Source organism: Salvelinus fontinalis, chromosome 24, assembly GCF_029448725.1.
Source record: "Salvelinus fontinalis isolate EN_2023a chromosome 24, ASM2944872v1, whole genome shotgun sequence".
Taxonomy (NCBI): domain Eukaryota; kingdom Metazoa; phylum Chordata; class Actinopteri; order Salmoniformes; family Salmonidae; genus Salvelinus; species Salvelinus fontinalis.
This window is the reverse complement of record NC_074688.1, coordinates 37,310,769-37,329,723: the sequence shown is the minus strand read 5'-3', so window position 1 is coordinate 37,329,723 and position 18,955 is coordinate 37,310,769. Positions and strand designations below refer to the sequence as shown.

Below are 18,955 nucleotides of genomic sequence, written 5' to 3'. Positions count from 1 at the left end.
TATCCCAGGACAAATTAGCTAGCAACAGCAAGCTAGCTAAATAGGACAAATTAACGTTAACTAGCAAGTGCAAGCTAGTTAGCTAAATTGCCATACATGTTTAATGCTTTTCGACCTGTCCCCAAATTAATGTAATTGGTTCAGAGTTTGTTTTGATATTTTAACTTGCGTGTAGTGATCGCATTTGGTGTGGGGGGGGGGGCAAAATACATTTATGCACGATAGTGCACGCGCGCAGCCGGTTTGGGTTCCGTGTAATAATAGTGGATCAGATCGCTTATTTACGGCCCTTCTCAACAATGCAGAGAGAAAAATTATTCCAAGAGGAATATATACAGGCCTACACAGTAACAATAGCTTGGCTATATACACAGGGTACCAGTACCGAGTGGATGTGCAGGGGTAAGAGGTAATTGAGGTAAATATGTATGTACACACAGCAGTGGAGGCCACTCAGAGGAAAGGGAGGACCTTCCTCAGTGAATTTCATAAAAATAATGAAACATAAAAAATGTTATATTTTTAGATAAAACTATACTAAATATATTCACATGTCACCAAATGATTTATTAAAACACACTGTTTTGTAATGAAGGTCTACAGTAGCTTTAATAGCACCATGGTGTAGCCTGAAGACAGCTAATTTCTGTCCTCCTATGGGTACATTGACTTCAATACAAAACCTAGGAGGCTCATGTTTCTCACCCCCTTCAATAGACTTACGCAGTAATTGTAATTATGGAAACTTCTGGAGGACGTCCTCCAACCTATCAGAGCTCTTTCAGCATGAACTGACATGTTGTTCACCCAATCAAAGGATCAGAGAATGAATCTAGTACTGAAAGCATAAGCTACAGCTAGCTAGCACTGCAGGGTATAAAATGTACTGAGTAGTTGACTCAAAGAAAGACAATAGTTGGAACAGTTTTGAACAAATGTATTTATTTTAAAAAATGAAGGAGAAGCGAGTGAGAACTATATTTCGTTCTTAGTATTTTTTTTTCACTTAGCTAGAGAATGCAGCTAGCTAGTTTAGTGTACTAAAACACCCGGCTCAAACAGAGAGGGATGCTATTTTAGCTAGCTGGCTATGGTTAGCCAATGATGGAACTCTTCCAAGTTTGGGTAAGCTTTTGGTTTTATTCATTTATTGCCACCGGGGCCGGCCAGTGTAACTGCTGAACTGCTGGCTGCTGACTGCACACTACTGCATGATTGTAGCGGGTTTACTAACGCATTAGTTCTAGTAGCTATGTTGCCTATGACGCTAATATGGTGACAACGATGTAAACTGTGTGTAGCGGTTAGCGGTTATGATATGAAGGTTTGGCTTGGAAAGGTTTTTCCGCCTGGTTACAGACAGCTGATGTGTTGTGCACTGAAGCACACAAGCGAAAGGGAAAGGTGAGAGGAGGAGAGCACATAGATACGAGAAGTAATTATACAACGATTAAAAGATCATGCACTTTGTATGCGGCTGCTATAGTGAACTGTGTTTGCGTGTGATCAGAGGTGTATTCATTCGGCCGATTCTGTTGAAAAACAGAAAAAGAAAAAGCGTAAAATCCACCAGCTGTATGTTATTAATGTCGTCGTTCAGCCATGAAACATAAGACATTACAGTTTTTAATGTCCCGTTGGTAGGATATAGGTGATCGTAGTTAGTCTATTTTATTATCCATTGATTGTACATTGGCTAATAGGACCGATGGTAAAGGGAGATTACCCTCTCGGCGTCGGATCCTTACAAGGCACCCAAACCTTCATCCCTGATATCTCCTTCTCTTTTTCCTGCAAATGACGGGGATGAGGGCCTTGTCGGGCTTCTGAAGTAAATCCTTCCCGTCCGACTCGTTAAAGAAAAATTATTCCTCCAGTACTGGGTGAGTAATCGCTATCCTGATATCTAGAAGCTCTTTTCAGGTCTTAAGACACGGTGGCAGAAACATTATGTACAAAATAAGTTACAAATAACGTGAAAAAAACATGACGCAATTGGTTACGGGATCGTAAAACGGCAGCCATCTCCTTCGGCGCCATTCTAACTGCTGGATGAGCGATATTGCTAGATTATTGTTGTGTTTGCTATAGTGAACTGTGTTTGCGTGTGATCAGAGGTGTATTCATTCGGCCGATTCTGTTGAAAAACGTTTCTTAAACGGAAGCGAACTGAATGAAAAGGGGATAAGCATACCTGAATTTGTCCAATAGAAACTTTAATTTGCAACTCTTGGTCTAATGATTGCACCCTAGACGCAGGCAAGAGTGTGCAAGGCGGTATCGAATGTGTCACCGTCTGTCACCTTGATTACTTAAATTTCTCTCGACCTGTGCTCCTAGGTTGTAAACTTTCATTCATAGGGTAGGTTGTAGCAACCTCATGGTGGGTATAGGGAACATTCTAATATCATGTAGTAGCCTAAACCTATCGCTGTTACATTGAACAGGGTGAATATGAATGACAGTCATCCAATATGTTGTAATAGAAATAAGGCCATGCAAAGAAATTATAATAATCATCCTCCCTCATCTTAAATGGCACTGACCGCCACTGACATATAGGTTGAGGTAAAGTGACTAGGCAACAGGATAGATAATAAACAGTAGCAGCAGCATATGTGATGAGTCAAGAGAGTTCCCCCAATAGGGTCAATGCAGATAGTTCGGGTAGCTATTTGCTCAACTATTTAGCAGGATTGGGGGAAGGAAAGGGGGATACCTAGTCAGTTGCACAACTGAATACATTCAACCGAAATGTGTCCTCCGCATTTAACCCAACCCCTCTCAATCAGAGAGATGCGGGGGGCTTCCTTAATCGACGTCCTCAGCGCCCAGGCCTTCCTCTGACATCGCCTGGTATAGAGGTCCTGCATGGCAGGGAGCTCGGCCCTGGTGCTGTACTGGCTGTACGCATTACTCTCGAATGCCTTGCGGTTGGATGCCAAGCAGTTGCCATACCAGTGATGCAGCCAGTCAGGATGCTCTCAATGGTGTAGCTGTAGAAATTTGAGGATCTGAGGGCCCACGCCAAATCTTTTCAGCCTCCTGAGGGGGAAGAGGCGTTGTCATACCTTCTTCACGACTCTGTTGGTGTCGTGCGTGGCCACGCAGTCGTGGGTGAGCAGGGAGTCCAGGAGGGGACTAAGCACGCACCCCTGAGGGGCCCCCGTGTTGAGGGTCAGCGTGGCGGGTGTAGTGTTACCTACCCTTACCACCTGGGGGCGGCCCGTCAGGAAGTCCAGGATTTAGTAGCAGAGGGCGGTGTTTAGTCCCAGGGTCCTGAGCTTAGTGATGAGCTTGTAGGGCACTATGGTGTTGAACACTGAGCTGTAGTCTGAACAGCATTCTCACATATGTGTTCCACTTGTCTAGGTGGGAGAGGGCAGTGTGGAGTGCAATAGAGATTGCATCATCTGTGGATCTGTTGGGGCGGTATGCAAGTTGGAGTGGGTCTTGGGTTTCTGGGATAAGGGTGTTGATGTGAGCCATGGCCAGCCTTTCAAAGCACTTCATGGCTACAGACGTGAGGGCTACGGGTCGGTAGTCCTTTAGGCAGGTTACCTTAGTGTTCTTGGGCACAGGGACTATGGTGGTCTGCTTAAAATATGTTGTTATTACAGACTCAGTCAGGGACAGGTTGAAAATGTCAGTGAGGAGACTTGCCAGTTGGTCAGTGCATGCTCGGAGTACATGTCCTTGTAATCTGTCTGGCCTTGCGGCCTTGTGAATGTTGACCTGTTTTAAGGTCTTACTCACATCGGCTATGGAGAGTGTGATCACACAGTCGTCCAGAACAGCTGATGCTCTCATGCATACTTCAGTGTTACTTGGTCTCGAAGCGAGCAAAGAGGTAATTTAGCTTGTCTGGTAGGCTTGTGTCACTGGGCAGCTTGCTGCTGTGCTTCCCTTTGTAGTCTGTAATAGTTTGCAGGCCCTGCCACATCCAACGAGCGTCGGAGCCGGTGTAGTATGATTCAATCTTAGCCCTGTATTGATGCTTTCCCTGTTTGATGGTTCGTCGGAGGGCATAGCACGATTTTTTTTATAAGCTTCCGGGTTAGAGTCCTGCTACTTGAAAGCAGTAGCTCTACCCTTTAGCTCAGTGCGGATGTTGCCTGTAATCCATGGCTTCTGGTTGGGGTATGTACGTACGGTCACTGTGGGGATGACGTCATCGATGCACTTATTGATGAAGCCAGTGACTGATGTGGTGTACTCCTCAATGTCATCGGAAGAATCCCTGAACATATTCCAGTCTCTGGTAGCAAAACAGTCCTGTAGCTTAGCATCTGCTTCATCTGACCACTTTCTTATTGATCTAGTCACTGGTGCTTCCTGCTTTAGTTTTTGCTTGTAAGCAGGAATCAGGAGGATAGAATTATGGTCAGATTTGCCAAATGGAGGGCGAGGGAGAGCTTTGTACGCATCTCTGTGTGTGGAGTAAAGGTGGTCTAGAGTTTTTTTCCCCTCTTGTTGCACATCTAACATGCTGATAGAAATGAGGTCAAACGGATTAAAGTTTCCCTGCATTAAAGTCCCCGACCACTAGGAGCGCCGCCTCTGGATGAGCGTTTTCCTGTTTGCTTTTGGCCGTATACAGCTCATTGAGTGCGGTCTTAGTGCCAGCATCGGTTTGTGGTGGTATATAGACAGCTGCGAAAAATACAGATAAACTCTCTTGGTAAATAGTGTGGTCTACAGCTTATCATGAGATACTCTACCTCAGGCGAGCAGAACTTTGAGACTTCCTTAGATTTCGTGCTCCAGCTGTTGTTTTCAAATATACATAGACCGTCGCCCCTTGTCTTACCAGAGGCCGCTGTTCTATCCTGCCGAAAAAGCGTAAAATCCACCAGCTGTATGTTATTAATGTCGTCGTTCAGCCACGACTCGGTGAAACATAAGACATTACAGTTTTTAATGTCCTGTTGGTAGGATATAGGTGATCGTAGTTAGTTTATTTTATTATCCATTGATTGTACATTGGCTAATAGGACCGATGGTAAAGGTAGATTACCCTCTCGGCGTCGGATCCTTACAAGGCACCCAGACCTTTGTCCCTGATATCTCCTTCTTCTCTTTCTCCTGCAAATGACGGGGATGAGGGCCTTGTCGGGCTTCTGAAGTAAATCCTTCCCGTCCGACTCGTTAAAGAAAAATTATTCCTCCAGTACTGGGTGAGTAATCGCTATCCTGATATCTAGAAGCTCTTTTCAGGTCTTAAGACACGGTGGCAGAAACATTATGTACAAAATAAGTTACAAATAACGTGAAAAAAACATGACGCAATTGGTTACGGGATCGTAAAACGGCAGCCATCTCCTTCGGCGCCATTCTAACTGCTGGATGAGCGATATTGCTAGATTATTGTTGTGTTTAGGAAGTGTAGTTTATAAAAAAACACCTCGTGACAGTAACCCATCCATCCGTTCTCTTCTTAAAGTCAGATGATTAATGATCAACTTTATTTTGCTCCATCTCAGACATGGCCTTTTTGACAAATCTCTGTACTGACACTGGTCTCAGCTCGGTATTTATTCACCCCTTGTCTGTGACAGCAGAATCAACATGTCTGTGTTTCTGTACTTCCTCAGGGTTAGCCAGGGAGAAAGGCAGTGGGAAAGGCTCATCTCTCCCGACCCAGTCCCCGCTTTAACTCCTAACCAGAGGAACAGGGGGGAGGAAGGAGAGGTAGAGAGACGAGAGGAGGAGAAGTGTACCCCTCACCTCAGGGCTTTCTTCACAGACTGGAAGTCTGTCTACCCATCTACCTGTCTGTCCCCCCCTCTCCCCTGCTCTCACTTGGGGCCAAAGCCAGGCCACTGGCACTTTACAGCCTGCATTTACATAACAATGACTAACTGAACTTTAACACCTCAGTAAGCAACTGTTTTGATGATACAGAGGTTGTTAATTCTGCTCTTCACAAATCCTCACTGTCAGGGTAACGCAAGGGTGTAAACCACTAGTTTAACATAAGGGTGTATAGACTAGTATAACATAAGGGTGTATCCACTAGTATAACATAAGGGTGTATCCACTAGTATAACATAAGGGTGTATAGACTAGTATAACATAAGGGTGTATAGACTAGTATAACATAAGGGTGTATAGACTAGTATAACATAAGGGTGTATAGACTAGTATAACATAAGGGTGTATAGACTAGTATAACATAAGGGTCTCTGCAGCACTCCACCAATCAAAGCCTGAAAGGATCTGCAGAGAAGAATGGGAGAAACTCCTCAAATACAGGTGTGCCAAACTTGTAGCGTCATACCCAAGAAGACTCAAGGCTGTAATCACTGCCAAAGGTGCTTCAACAAAGTATTGAATATAGCGTCTGAATACTTATGTAAATGTGATATTTCATTTATTTATTTATTTTTGTAATACATTTGCAAAAATTTCTAAAAACCTGTTTTTGCTTTGTTATTATGGGGTATTGTGTGTAGATTGATGGGGGGGGACGATTTAATTTATTGTAGAATAAGGATGTAATGTAACAAAATGTGGAAAGAGTCAAAGGGTCTGAATACTTACCGACTGCACTGTATGTCGTAGCGTTAGAATGACGACTCAGGAGTCTACTTTATTGCAACGTCAGTGAATCTTACTCGTTATCACTCCGCGAACCCTTGCCACAGGTTCCAAAGTCTAAACTTGCTGTAATTCCAACTTCATTTGGTTCTTTGCCGCATAGCTATTCATATCCCACTGTCGATACTAATATTTATACAAAACTATAATTATTATGGAGAAGCTCACCGATGACCTGGTCAAGTACAAGGACTATGTTTTTGCGAAGGATTTGGTCAACGCGGAGCACATTGACTCCCTGCAGACCTTTGAGATCCGGGACAGTGACATCTTTCTGGTCACTTACCCTAAATCAGGTGAGTGACACATCTATTGGATGGAAAAACAGCGTTTGAGATGGCCTAGACTAGAGACATTTATCATACTTGGGGGTGCTAGCCATGAAAAAGGTTGCGATCTCGGCTCTGTTTAGGTAATCAATGAGGAGAGAAACCGTTACAAGTAGAGAGCATAAGAACAGCATTTTAGAAAGTTAAATGTGAAATCCGGAATTGGGACATCCATCTTTGGACTTTTAAATGAGTGATATCCATTGATTATTGAAAAATATAACTTATATCCGAAAGTGTCTCGAGGCGTCATTACAGGGTTCGATCCCGGGCTGTGTCGCAGCCGGCCGCGACCGGGTTAGGGGAAGGTTTGGCCGGCTGTGATGTCCTTGTCCTATCGCGCTCTAGTGTTTCCTCCTACACATTGGTACGGCTGGCTTCCGGGTAAAGCGAGCAGTGTGTCAAGAAGCAGTGCGGCTTTTAGGAGGACATATGGTTCTGGACCTTCGCCTCTCCCGAGTCCGCACGGGAGATGCAGCGATGGGACGAGACTAACTACCAATTGGGAAGAAAAAGTTAAAGTAAATATATACAGCTCTGGAACAAATGAAGAGACCACTGCAAAATTATCAGTTTCTCTGGTTTGACTATTTATAGGTCTGTGTTTGCGTAAAAAGAACATTTATGTTTTATTCTATAAACTACTGACAACATTTCTCACAAATTCCAAATAAAAATATTGTAATTCAGAGCATTTATTTCCAGAAAATGACAACTGGCTCCAGCGGGCCTGCTCTCACTTGGTGGCCCGAAGCCAGGCCACTGGTACTTTTCAGCCTGCATTTACATAACAATGACTAACTGAACTTTAACACCTCAGTAAGCAACTGTTTTGATGATACAGAGGTTGTTTATACCTGCTCTTCACAAATCCTCACTGTCAGTGTAACGCAAGGGTGTATAGACTAGTATAACATAAGGGTGTATAGACTAGTATAACATAAGGGTGTATAGACTAGTATAACATAAGGGTGTATAGACCAGTATAACATAAGGGTGTATAGACTAGTATAACATAAGGGTGTAAACCACTAGTATAACATAAGGGTGTATAGACTAGTATAACATAAGGGTGTATCCACTAGTATAACATAAGGGTGTATAGACTAGTATAACATAAGGGTGTATAGACTAGTATAACATAATGGTGTATAGAGACTAGTATAACATAAGGGTGTATAGACTAGTATAACATAAGGGTGTATAGACTAGTATAACATAAGGGTGTATCCACTAGTATAACATAAGGGTGTATAGACTAGTATAACATAAGGGTGTATAGACTAGTATAACATAAGGGTGTATAGACTAGTACAACATAAGGGTGTATAGACTAGTATAACATAAGGGTGTATAGACTAGTATAACATAAGGGTGTATAGACTAGTATAACATAAGGGTGTATAGACTAGTATAACATAAGGGTGTATAGACTAGTATAACATAAGGGTGTATAGACTAGTATAACATAAGGGTGTATAGACTAGTATAACATAAGGGTGTATAGACTAGTATAACATAAGGGTGTATAGACTAGTATAACATAAGGGTGTATAGACTAGTATAACATAAGGGTGTATAGACTAGTATAACATAAGGGTGTATAGACTAGTATAACATAAGGGTGTATAGACTAGTATAACATAAGGGTGTATAGACTAGTATAACATAAGGGTGTATAGACTAGTATAACATAAGGGTGTATAGACTAGTATAACATAAGGGTGTAAACCACTAGTATAACATAAGGGTGTATAGACTAGTATAACATAAGGGTGTATAGACTAGTATAACATAAGGGTGTATAGACTAGTACAACATAAGGGTGTATAGACTAGTACAACATAAGGGTGTATAGACTAGTACAACATAAGGGTGTATAGACTAGTATAACATAAGGGTGTATAGACTAGTATAACATAAGGGTGTATAGACTAGTACAACATAAGGGTGTATATATAACAGTATAACTTTAAACCGTCCCCTCGCCCCGACACGGGCGCGAACCAGGGACCCTCTGCACACATCAACAACAGTCAACCACGAAGCCTCGTTACCCATCGCTCCACAAAAGCCGCGGCCCTTGCAGAGCAAGGGGCAACACTACTTAAGTCTCAGAGCAAGTGACGTAACTGATTGAAACGCTGCTAGCGCGTACCCGCTAACTAGCTAGCCATTTCACATCCGTTACACTCACCCCCCTTTCAACCTCCTCCTTTTCCGCAGCAACCAGTGATCCGGGTCACGGCACCAATGTAACAGTATAACTTTAAACCGTCCCCTCGCCCCGACACGGGCGCGAACCAGGGACCCTCTGCACACATCAACAACAGTCAACCACGAAGCCTCGTTACCCATCGCTCCACAAAAGCCGCGGCCCTTGCAGAGCAAGGGGCAACACTACTTAAGTCTCAGAGCAAGTGACGTAACTGATTGAAACGCTACTAGCGCGTACCCGCTAACTAGCTAGCCATTTCACATCCGTTACATATACACTAGTATAACATAATGGTGTATAGACTAGTATAACATAAGGGTGTATAGACTAGTATAACATAATGGTGTATAGACTAGTATAACATAAGGGTGTATAGACTAGTATAACATAAGGGTGTATAGACTAGTATAACATAAGGGTGTATAGACTAGTATAACATAATGGTGTATAGACTAGTATAACATAAGGGTGTATAGACTAGTATAACATAAGGGTGTATAGACTAGTATAACATAAGGGTGTATAGACTAGTATAACATAAGGGTGTATCCACTAGTATAACATAAGGGTGTATAGAGACTAGTATAACATAATGGTGTATAGACTAGTATAACATAAGGGTGTATAGACTAGTATAACATAAGGGTGTATAGACTAGTATAACATAAGGGTGTATAGACTAGTATAACATAAGGGTGTATAGACTAGTATAACATAAGGGTGTATCCACTAGTATAACATAATGGTGTATAGACTAGTATAACATAAGGGTGTATAGACTAGTATAACATAAGGGTGTATAGAGACTAGTATAACATAAGGGTGTATAGACTAGTATAACATAAGGGTGTATAGACTAGTATAACATAAGGGTGTATAGACTAGTATAACATAAGGGTCTCTGCAGCACTCCACCAATCAAAGCTTGAAAGGATCTGCAGAGAAGAATGGGAGAAACTCCTCAAATACAGGTGTGCCAAACTTGTAGCGTCATACCCAAGAAGACTCAAGGCTGTAATCACTGCCAAAGGTGCTTCAACAAAGTATTGAATATAGCGTCTGAATACTTATGTAAATGTGATATTTCATTTATTTATTTATTTTTGTAATACATTTGCAAAAATTTCTAAAAACCTGTTTTTGCTTTGTTATTATGGGGTATTGTGTGTAGATTGATGGGGGGGGACGATTTAATTTATTGTAGAATAAGGATGTAATGTAACAAAATGTGGAAAGAGTCAAAGGGTCTGAATACTTACCGACTGCACTGTATGTCGTAGCGTTAGAATGACGACTCAGGAGTCTACTTTATTGCAACGTCAGTGAATCTTACTCGTTATCACTCCGCGAACCCTTGCCACAGGTTCCAAAGTCTAAACTTGCTGTAATTCCAACTTCATTTGGTTCTTTGCCGCATAGCTATTCATATCCCACTGTCGATACTAATATTTATACAAAACTATAATTATTATGGAGAAGCTCACCGATGACCTGGTCAAGTACAAGGACTATGTTTTTGCGAAGGATTTGGTCAACGCGGAGCACATTGACTCCCTGCAGACCTTTGAGATCCGGGACAGTGACATCTTTCTGGTCACTTACCCTAAATCAGGTGAGTGACACATCTATTGGATGGAAAAACAGCGTTTGAGATGGCCTAGACTAGAGACATTTATCATACTTGGGGGTGCTAGCCATGAAAAAGGTTGCGATCTCGGCTCTGTTTAGGTAATCAATGAGGAGAGAAACCGTTACAAGTAGAGAGCATAAGAACAGCATTTTAGAAAGTTAAATGTGAAATCCGGAATTGGGACATCCATCTTTGGACTTTTAAATGAGTGATATCCATTGATTATTGAAAAATATAACTTATATCCGAAAGTGTCTCGAGGCGTCATTACAGGGTTCGATCCCGGGCTGTGTCGCAGCCGGCCGCGACCGGGTTAGGGGAAGGTTTGGCCGGCTGTGATGTCCTTGTCCTATCGCGCTCTAGTGTTTCCTCCTACACATTGGTACGGCTGGCTTCCGGGTAAAGCGAGCAGTGTGTCAAGAAGCAGTGCGACTTGGCAGCGTCGCTTTTAGGAGGACACACGGTTCTGGACCTTCGCCTCTCCCGAGTCCGCACGGGAGATGCAGCGATGGGACGAGACTAACTACCAATTGGGGAGAAAAAGTTAAAGTAAATATATACAGCTCTGGAAAAAACTAAGAGACCACTGCAAAATTATCAGTTTCTCTGGTTTGATGCTCTAAATTACAATATTTTTATTTAGAATTTGGGAGAAATGTTGTCAGTAGTTTATAGAATAAAACATAAATGTTCATTTTACGCAAACACAGACCTATAAATAGTCAAACCAGAGAAACTGATAATTTTGCAGTGGTCTCTTAATTTGTTCCAGAGCTGTATATATACAGTACCATTCAAAAGTTTGGACACACCTACTCATTCCAGGGTTTTACTTTATTTTTACTATTTTCTACATTGTAGACTAATAGTGAAAACATCAAAACTATGAAATAACACATATGGAATCATGTAGTAACCAAAAACGTTTTAAACAAATCAAAATATATTTTATATTTGAGATTCTTCAAAGTAGTCACCCTTTGCCTTGAGGACAGCTTTGCACACTCTTGGCATTCTCTCAACCAGCTTCATGAGGTAATGACCTGGAATGCATTTCAATTAACAGGTGTGCCTTGTTTAAAGTTAATTTGTGGAATTTTTCCTTCTTAATGCGTTTGAGCCAATCAGTTGTGTTGTGACAAGGTATGGGTGATATACAGAAGATAGCCCTATTTGGTAAAAGACCAAGTCCATATTATGTCAAGAACAGCTCAAATAAGCAAAGAGAAACGACAGGCCATCATTACTTTAAGACATGAATGTCAGTCAATCTGGAACATTTCAAGAACTTTGAAAGTTTCTTCAAGTGCAGTCGCAAAAACCATCAAGCGTTATGATGAAACTGGCTCTCATGAGGACAGCCATAGGTAAGGAAGACCCAAAGTTACCTCTGCTGCAGAGGATAAGTTCATTCGAGTTAGCTGCACCTACGATTACAGCCCAAATAACAGAGTTCAATTAACAGACACATATCAACATCAACTGTTCAGAGGAGGCATGAATCAGGCCTTCATCAAATCAGATGTTATTGGTCACATACACATGGTTAGCAGATGTTATTGGTCACATACACATGGTTAGCAGATGTTATTGGTCACATACACATGGTTAGCAGATGTTAATGGTCACATACACGTGTTTATCAGATGTTATTGGTCACATACACGTGTTTATCAGATGTTATTGGTCACATACACGTGTTTAGCAGATGTTATTGCGGGTGTAGCGAAATGCTTGTGTTTCTAGCTTCGACGGTACAGTAATATATAACAAGTAATATCAAACAATTTCACAACATATACCCAATACACACAAATCTAAGTAAAGGAATGGAATTAAGAATATATAAATATGTGGATGAGCAATGACAGAGTGGCATAGACTAAGATACAGTAGAATAGTATAGAATACAGTATACAGTATACATATGAGATGAGAAATGCATAGACTAAGATACAGTAGATGATATAGAATACAGTATATACATATGAGATGAGTAATGCAAAATATGTAAACATTTTTAAAGTGACTGGTGTTCCATTTATTAAAGTGGCCAGTAATTTCAAGTCTGTGTATATTGGCAGCAGCCTCTCTGTGCTAGTGATGGCTATTTAACAGTCTGATGGCCTTGAGATAGAAGCTGTTTTTCAGTCTCTCGGTTCTAGCTTTGATTGACCGGTACTGACCTCGTCTTCTGGATGATAGCGGTATGAACAGGCAGTGGCTCGGGTGGTTGTTGTCCTTGTTGATCTTTTTGGCCTTGCTGTGACATTGGGTGCTGTAGGTGTCCTGGAGGGCAGGTAGTTTGCTCCCGGTGATGCGTTGGGCAGACAGCACCACCCTCTGGAGAATCCTGCGGTTGTGGGAGTTGCAGTTGCCATACCAGGCGGTGATACAGCCCAAAATTATGCTCCCAATTGTGCATCTGTAAAAGTTTGTGAGGGTTTTAGGTGACAAGCCAAATTTCTCCAGCCTCCTGAGGTTGAAGAGGTGCTGTTGCGCCTTCTTCACCACGTTGTCTGTGTGGGTGGACCAATTCAGTTTGTCCGTGATGTGTACGCCGAGGAACTTAACTTACTACCCTCTCCACTACTGTCCTGTCGATGTGGATAGAGGGGTGCTCCCTCTGCTGTTTCCTGAAGTCCACAATCATCTCCTTTGTTTTGTTGACGTTGAGTGAGAGGTTATCTTCCTGGAACCACACTCCCAGAGCCCTCACCTCCTCCCTGTAGGCTATCTCGTCATTGTTGGTGATCAGGCCTACCACTGTTGTGTCATCTGAAAACTTGATGATTGAGTTGGAGATGTGTGTGGCCACGCAGTCATGGGTGAACAGGGAGTACAGGAGGGGGCTGAGCACCCACCCTTGTGGCGCCCCAGTGTTGAGGATCAGCGAAGTGGAGGTGTTTCCTACCTTCACCACCTGGGGGCGGCCCGTCAGGAAGTCCAGGACCCAGTTGCACAGGGCGGGGTTCAAACCCAGGGCCTTGAGCTTAATGATGAGCTTGGAGGGTACTATGGTGTTGAATGCTGAGCTATAGTCAATGAACAGCATTCTTACATAGGTATTCCTCTTGTCCAGATGGGACAGGACAGTGTGCATTGCGATGGCGATTGCATCATCTGTGCATCATCTATTGGGGCGTTAAACAAATTGAAGTGGGTCTATGGTGACAGGTAAGGTAGAGGTGATATGATCCTTGACTAGTCTCTCAAAGCACTTTATGATGACAGAAGTGAGTGCTATGGGGTGATAGTCATTAAGTTCAGTTACCTTGGCTTTCTTGGGATACAGGAACAATGGTGGTCATCTTGAAGCATGTGGGGACAGCAGACTGGGATAGGGAGAGATTGAATTTGTCCCTAAAGACACCAGCCAGCTGGTCTGCGCATGCTCTCAGGACGCGGCTAGGGATGCTGTCTGGGCCGGCAGCCTTGCGAGGGTTAACATGCTTAAATGTCTTACTCACGTCGGCCATGGAGAAGGAGAGCCCACAGTCCTTGGTAGCGGGCCGCGTCGGTGGCACTGTGTTATCCTCAAAGCGGGTGAAGAAGTTGTTTAGCTTGTCCGGAAGCAAGACGTCGGTGTCCGTGACGTGGCTGGTTTTCCTTTTGTAGTCTGTGATTGTTTGTATACACTGCCACAAACGTCTCATGTCTGAGCCATTGAATTGCGACTCCATTATGTCTCTATACTGACATTTTGACTGTTTGATTGCCTTGCGGAGGGAATAACTACACTGTTTGTATTCTGCCATATTCCCAGTCAACTTCCCATGGTTGAATGCGGTGGTTCGCACTTTCAGTTTTGCGCGAATGCTGCCATCTATCCACAGCTTCTGGTTAGGGTAGGTTTTAATAGTCACAGTGGGTACGACATCTCCTATACACTTCCTGATAAACTCAGTCACCGTATCAGTATATTCGTCAATACTATTCTCGAAAGCTACCTGGAACATATCCCAATCCGCTTGATCAAAACAATCTTGAAGTGTGGATTCCGATTGGTCAGACCAGCATTGAATAGTCCTTAGTACGGGTACTTCCTGTTGGAGTCGTGGTCAGATTTGCCGAAAGGAGGGCGGGGGAGGGCCTTTTAGCATCCCAGAAGTTGGAGTAGCAGTGGTTGAGTGTTTTAGCAGCGCGAGTACTACAGTTGATGCGTTGATAGAACTTCAGCAGCCTTTTCCTCATGGTCGAATTGCTGCAAAGAAACCACTACTAAAGGACACCAATAATAAGAAGAGACTTTCTTGGGCCAAGAAACACAAGCAATGGACATTAGACAGGTGGAAATCTGTCCTTTGGTCTGAGTCCAAATCTGAGATTTTTGGTTCCAACCGCCGTGTCTTTGTGAGACGCAGAGTAGGTGAACGGATGATCTCTGCATGTGTGGTTCCCACCGTGAAGCATGGAGGAGGAGGTGTGATGGTGTGTGGGTGATTTGCTGTTGGCTCTGTTAGTGATTTATTTAAATTTCAAGGCACACTTAACCAGCATGGGTACCAGAGCATTCTGCAGCAATACGTCATCCCATCTAGTTTATGCTTAGTGGGACAATCATTCGTTTTTCAACAGGGCAATTACCCCAAACCCACCTCCAGGCTGTGTATTGTCTATTTGACCAAGGAGAGTGATGAAGTGCTGCATCAGATGAACTGGCCTCCACAATCACTCGATCTCAACCCAAATGAGATGGTTTGGGATGAGTTGGACCGCAGAGTGAAGGAAAAGGAGCCAACAAGTGCTCAGCATATGTGGGAACTCCTTCAAGACTGTTGGAAAAGCATTCCTCATGAAGCTGGTTGAGAGAATGCCAAAAGTGTGCAAAGCTGTCATAGGGTAGCTACTTTGAAGAATCTAAAATATAAAATATATTTTGATTTGTTTAACACTTTTTTTGGTAACTACATGAAAATACACATAAAGAAAAACCCTTAAATGATTTGGTGTGTCCAAAACTTTTGACTGCTACTTATATATTATATAGTTATATATTTATTTCTCATGAGGAAATTGTTCAACTGTCTTAACGCTTGTTTTACTCCAGCCCTTTCAGCTCTGGCAGGGTGACCGCTTTGTTGTTTTTCAAATCCCCTTTTCATCAAGTCGGCCCCAAGAGCTTTATGACTGACACCTTTCCTAACCTGCAGGAACAATCTGGGCACAGCAGATCATCACTTCTATCTGCGAGTCAGAGATGGGTGATATCTATCCCAACAACATGGAGATGATGCCATGGCTGGAGTATATTGACAAACGCGCTGACTATTCCTTACGCCCTAACCCGCGGCTATTCGCCTCCCACCTCACCCCTGTACTCATGCCCCCAGGCCTTAGGGACAAGAAGGCAAAGGTAGGCAAAGGAGGGTAGAATGAGAATGGTAATGGAGCACCCTACATGGAGGCCCGTAGGGCTGTAAATATCTCTCTTATTCTCAGATGATCTATGTGATGCGGAACCCAAAGGACAACGTGACTTCCTACTATCACTGGTGTGTTAACTGGGCCATGTTTTTGACCCCAAAGTGCTTCGAGGACTTTCTGGACCAGTGGTTAGCAGGGAATGGTAGAGTAAAGACATCATTCATAAAACACCATGGTTGTGTCACAAATTAATACCCTATTCCCTACATAGTGAACTCATGTTCACCATGGCCAATAGGGCTCTGGTCAAATAGGGTTCCATGTGGGACGCTCAACAGCCTGTTATGACGCCGATAGCCTGTGTCCTAAATATTCACAGTTACACTACTTTTGACCAATCCATGAATACTGTATTGACCTTGGTGACACAGCCTGTTATGACCCTGTTATTTGCCCTACAGTTGGTGCTTCGTCCTGGTTTGACCACATCAGAGAGTGGCACAGTAAGAGAGACCAGTACAACATCATGTTTCTGACCTATGAGGACATGATCATGGTAAGATATTACAGACTCATCTGACACCCGTATGACCTCTGACCTCCGTATGACCTCTGACCTGGATAGCTAGCTAGAGGCAACCAACCAGCCTGACTTTACCTATCCCTCAATATTTCAACCTAATTTTCTGATTTTATTAACAAGGATGGACATGGAAATTAAGAGGGAGACAGACAGAGGACCGAGTGTGTAGAAGTTCTGTGGGACTGGCATGTGATCCCACACAGGCAGGGGATTGTTAATGTTTCGAAGGGCAGTGGCCTTCACCACTTGACCAATCCCAGGGCACAGGGTTCCATCTTTAAATGGACATGCTTCTCCTTTCTCAGGATCTCAAGACAGCCGTGACGAAGATCTGCCGTTTCCTGGAGAGGGACCTGACTGAAGCAGACATCAACAAGATCGTGGAAAAAGCCACGTTCAAAAACATGAAAAACGACCGCAAGGCCAACTATGAGTTCATATCAGAAGACATTCTCAAAAAGGGGCAGTTCCTGCGCAAAGGTCAGGATCAGTTCTGCCTTTCAGATCATAATGAATAAGATCACATGGGACACAGTGGCCTGATCCTAGATCAGCACTTCTACTGGGGGGGGGGGGGACACACACTGTTTATAAATAAACTGCATATAAACCATTTTATAATGTTCCTACTCTGAATAATGACGTGTTGGTTGTGCTGTGGCAGGTAAAATCGGGGAGTGGAAGAACATGTTCACAGTGGCCCAGAGTGAGAGGTTTGACCAGGTCTATAAGGAACGGATGAAAGACATGACTCTGAAGTTCATCTGGGACATGGCTCAACAATCAGAGTGATGAGAGCCTCAGCTCCCTGGCTTCCTCTACCTCCTCACGTTCAGGCGTTCCAACAGATGATTCCAGACTTGGAAGGATGGCAATGCAAGTCTACAGTGATAGAAGGGCGGAGCCTGCAGCTCTGCCGCCACAAACCTCCCAGTGGACAATCTGCTAACGACATTCATGTCAATTATCTGTTGAATGTACCAAAACTTGACAATTCCTAAACCATAATTTTTTTGTTGTATTGATGAGGAATTAAATGAAATAATACTGTCAGACTCAGATCTTTTATTTGATTGAATATTTATTTATTTATTTATTTTGAGATAAAGAGAACGCTCGCTGACAGTACAGCTGAGCCCGAAGGGCGGGGAAGATGGAGGAAGATGCTGAGTTGGAATCAAGCAGTGGGTCGAGTAAATTAGACGAATGTTCTGAGTGGACAACAGTAGTATCGAAAACTGGACCAAAATGGAAATAGTCTAAAACTGGAGGAAACGTGTGTTAAACGATAATGAATCGCGTCTTATTGGGATGCGTTTTTTTTTTAGTACTGTTGCATATGTGGGAAACCGGTTAGAGGTGTTGAAAATGGTGAAGTATGAGCTTGGAAAAGTGGAGTCTTGTCAGAGTGACTAGGAGTGGTCTTATTCTGATTTATTGTATTTCTGAAGAACAGAGGGTGATTGCAGTGAGATTCAAAAGAATCGGAACAACAGGTTTTGTGTTTTGAACTTCGCCCGTCCAAAGGAGTCATCTCAGGGGTGACGACGGATGTTTAGGTTTAATACCTGAACATATTTCCTGGTGTGGTTGGTGCCCGGCGTCTGACCCACTGGGTGAATGGATAAAAATAAGGAAGTCTGTCGGTCCTGTTGTTTTTTTTGTTGATAAAGAGCAAATACCTACGCATGTGAAGCTTGGTTATGTAAAATATGCTGTAAGAACTTTCGTCCTCAAATCACTGCAGTGCAAGAATTGTAAAGGATTTGGCCTTGTTTCAAGTGTGTGCAGAAGAACGGAGTATACTGAAGGACCGGTGTGTAGAAGGACGACGGTGTGGCAATTATGGTGTTGATCATGATCCTGATTTCCTGTAGAGCCCTGTAAGGGTGAAGGAAATTGAGGTGGGGATCATGATCCCGAGTTCCTGTAGAGCCCTGTAAGGGTGAAGGAAATTGAAGTGGGGATCATGATCCCAAGTTCCTGTAGAGCCCTGTAAGGGTGAAGGAAATTGAGGTGGGGATCATGATCCCGAGTTCCTGTAGAGCCCTGTAAGGGTGAAGGAAATTGAGGTGGGGATCATGATCCCGAGTTCCTGTAGAGCCCTGTAAGGGTGAAGGAAATTGAGGTGGGGATCATGATCCCGAGTTCCTGTAGAGCCCTGTAAGGGTGAAGTTAGGGAGGTCATTCTAATCTCCTATGCGGAGGCCATTAAAATAATTAAAACA

At 43.1% G+C, this 18,955-nt stretch overlaps 1 protein-coding gene across 1 annotated transcript; it reads left to right on the top strand.

Moving 5' to 3' along the window:
* Positions 1 to 10,493: 10,493 nt before the first annotated feature.
* sult3st1 (sulfotransferase family 3, cytosolic sulfotransferase 1) lies at positions 10,494 to 17,780 on the top strand. The gene is made up of 6 exons (XM_055880631.1): positions 10,494 to 10,759; positions 15,931 to 16,133; positions 16,220 to 16,346; positions 16,606 to 16,700; positions 17,033 to 17,207; positions 17,392 to 17,780. Exons 1-6 carry the CDS (start codon positions 10,618 to 10,620, stop codon positions 17,517 to 17,519), a joined length of 870 nt encoding a protein of 289 aa, XP_055736606.1. The 5' UTR covers positions 10,494 to 10,617; the 3' UTR covers positions 17,520 to 17,780.
* The last annotated feature ends 1,175 nt before the right edge of the window (positions 17,781 to 18,955 follow it).

Coding starts and splice junctions, on each gene's coding strand:
- sult3st1 (XM_055880631.1), top strand. CDS start 10,618: ATGGAGAAGCTCACCGATGACCTGGTCAAGTACAAGGACTATGTTTTT. Junction 10,760..15,930: donor GGTCACTTACCCTAAATCAG/GTGAGTGACACA, acceptor CCTAACCTGCAG/GAACAATCTGGGCACAGCAG. Junction 16,134..16,219: donor TTAGGGACAAGAAGGCAAAG/GTAGGCAAAGGA, acceptor TCTTATTCTCAG/ATGATCTATGTGATGCGGAA.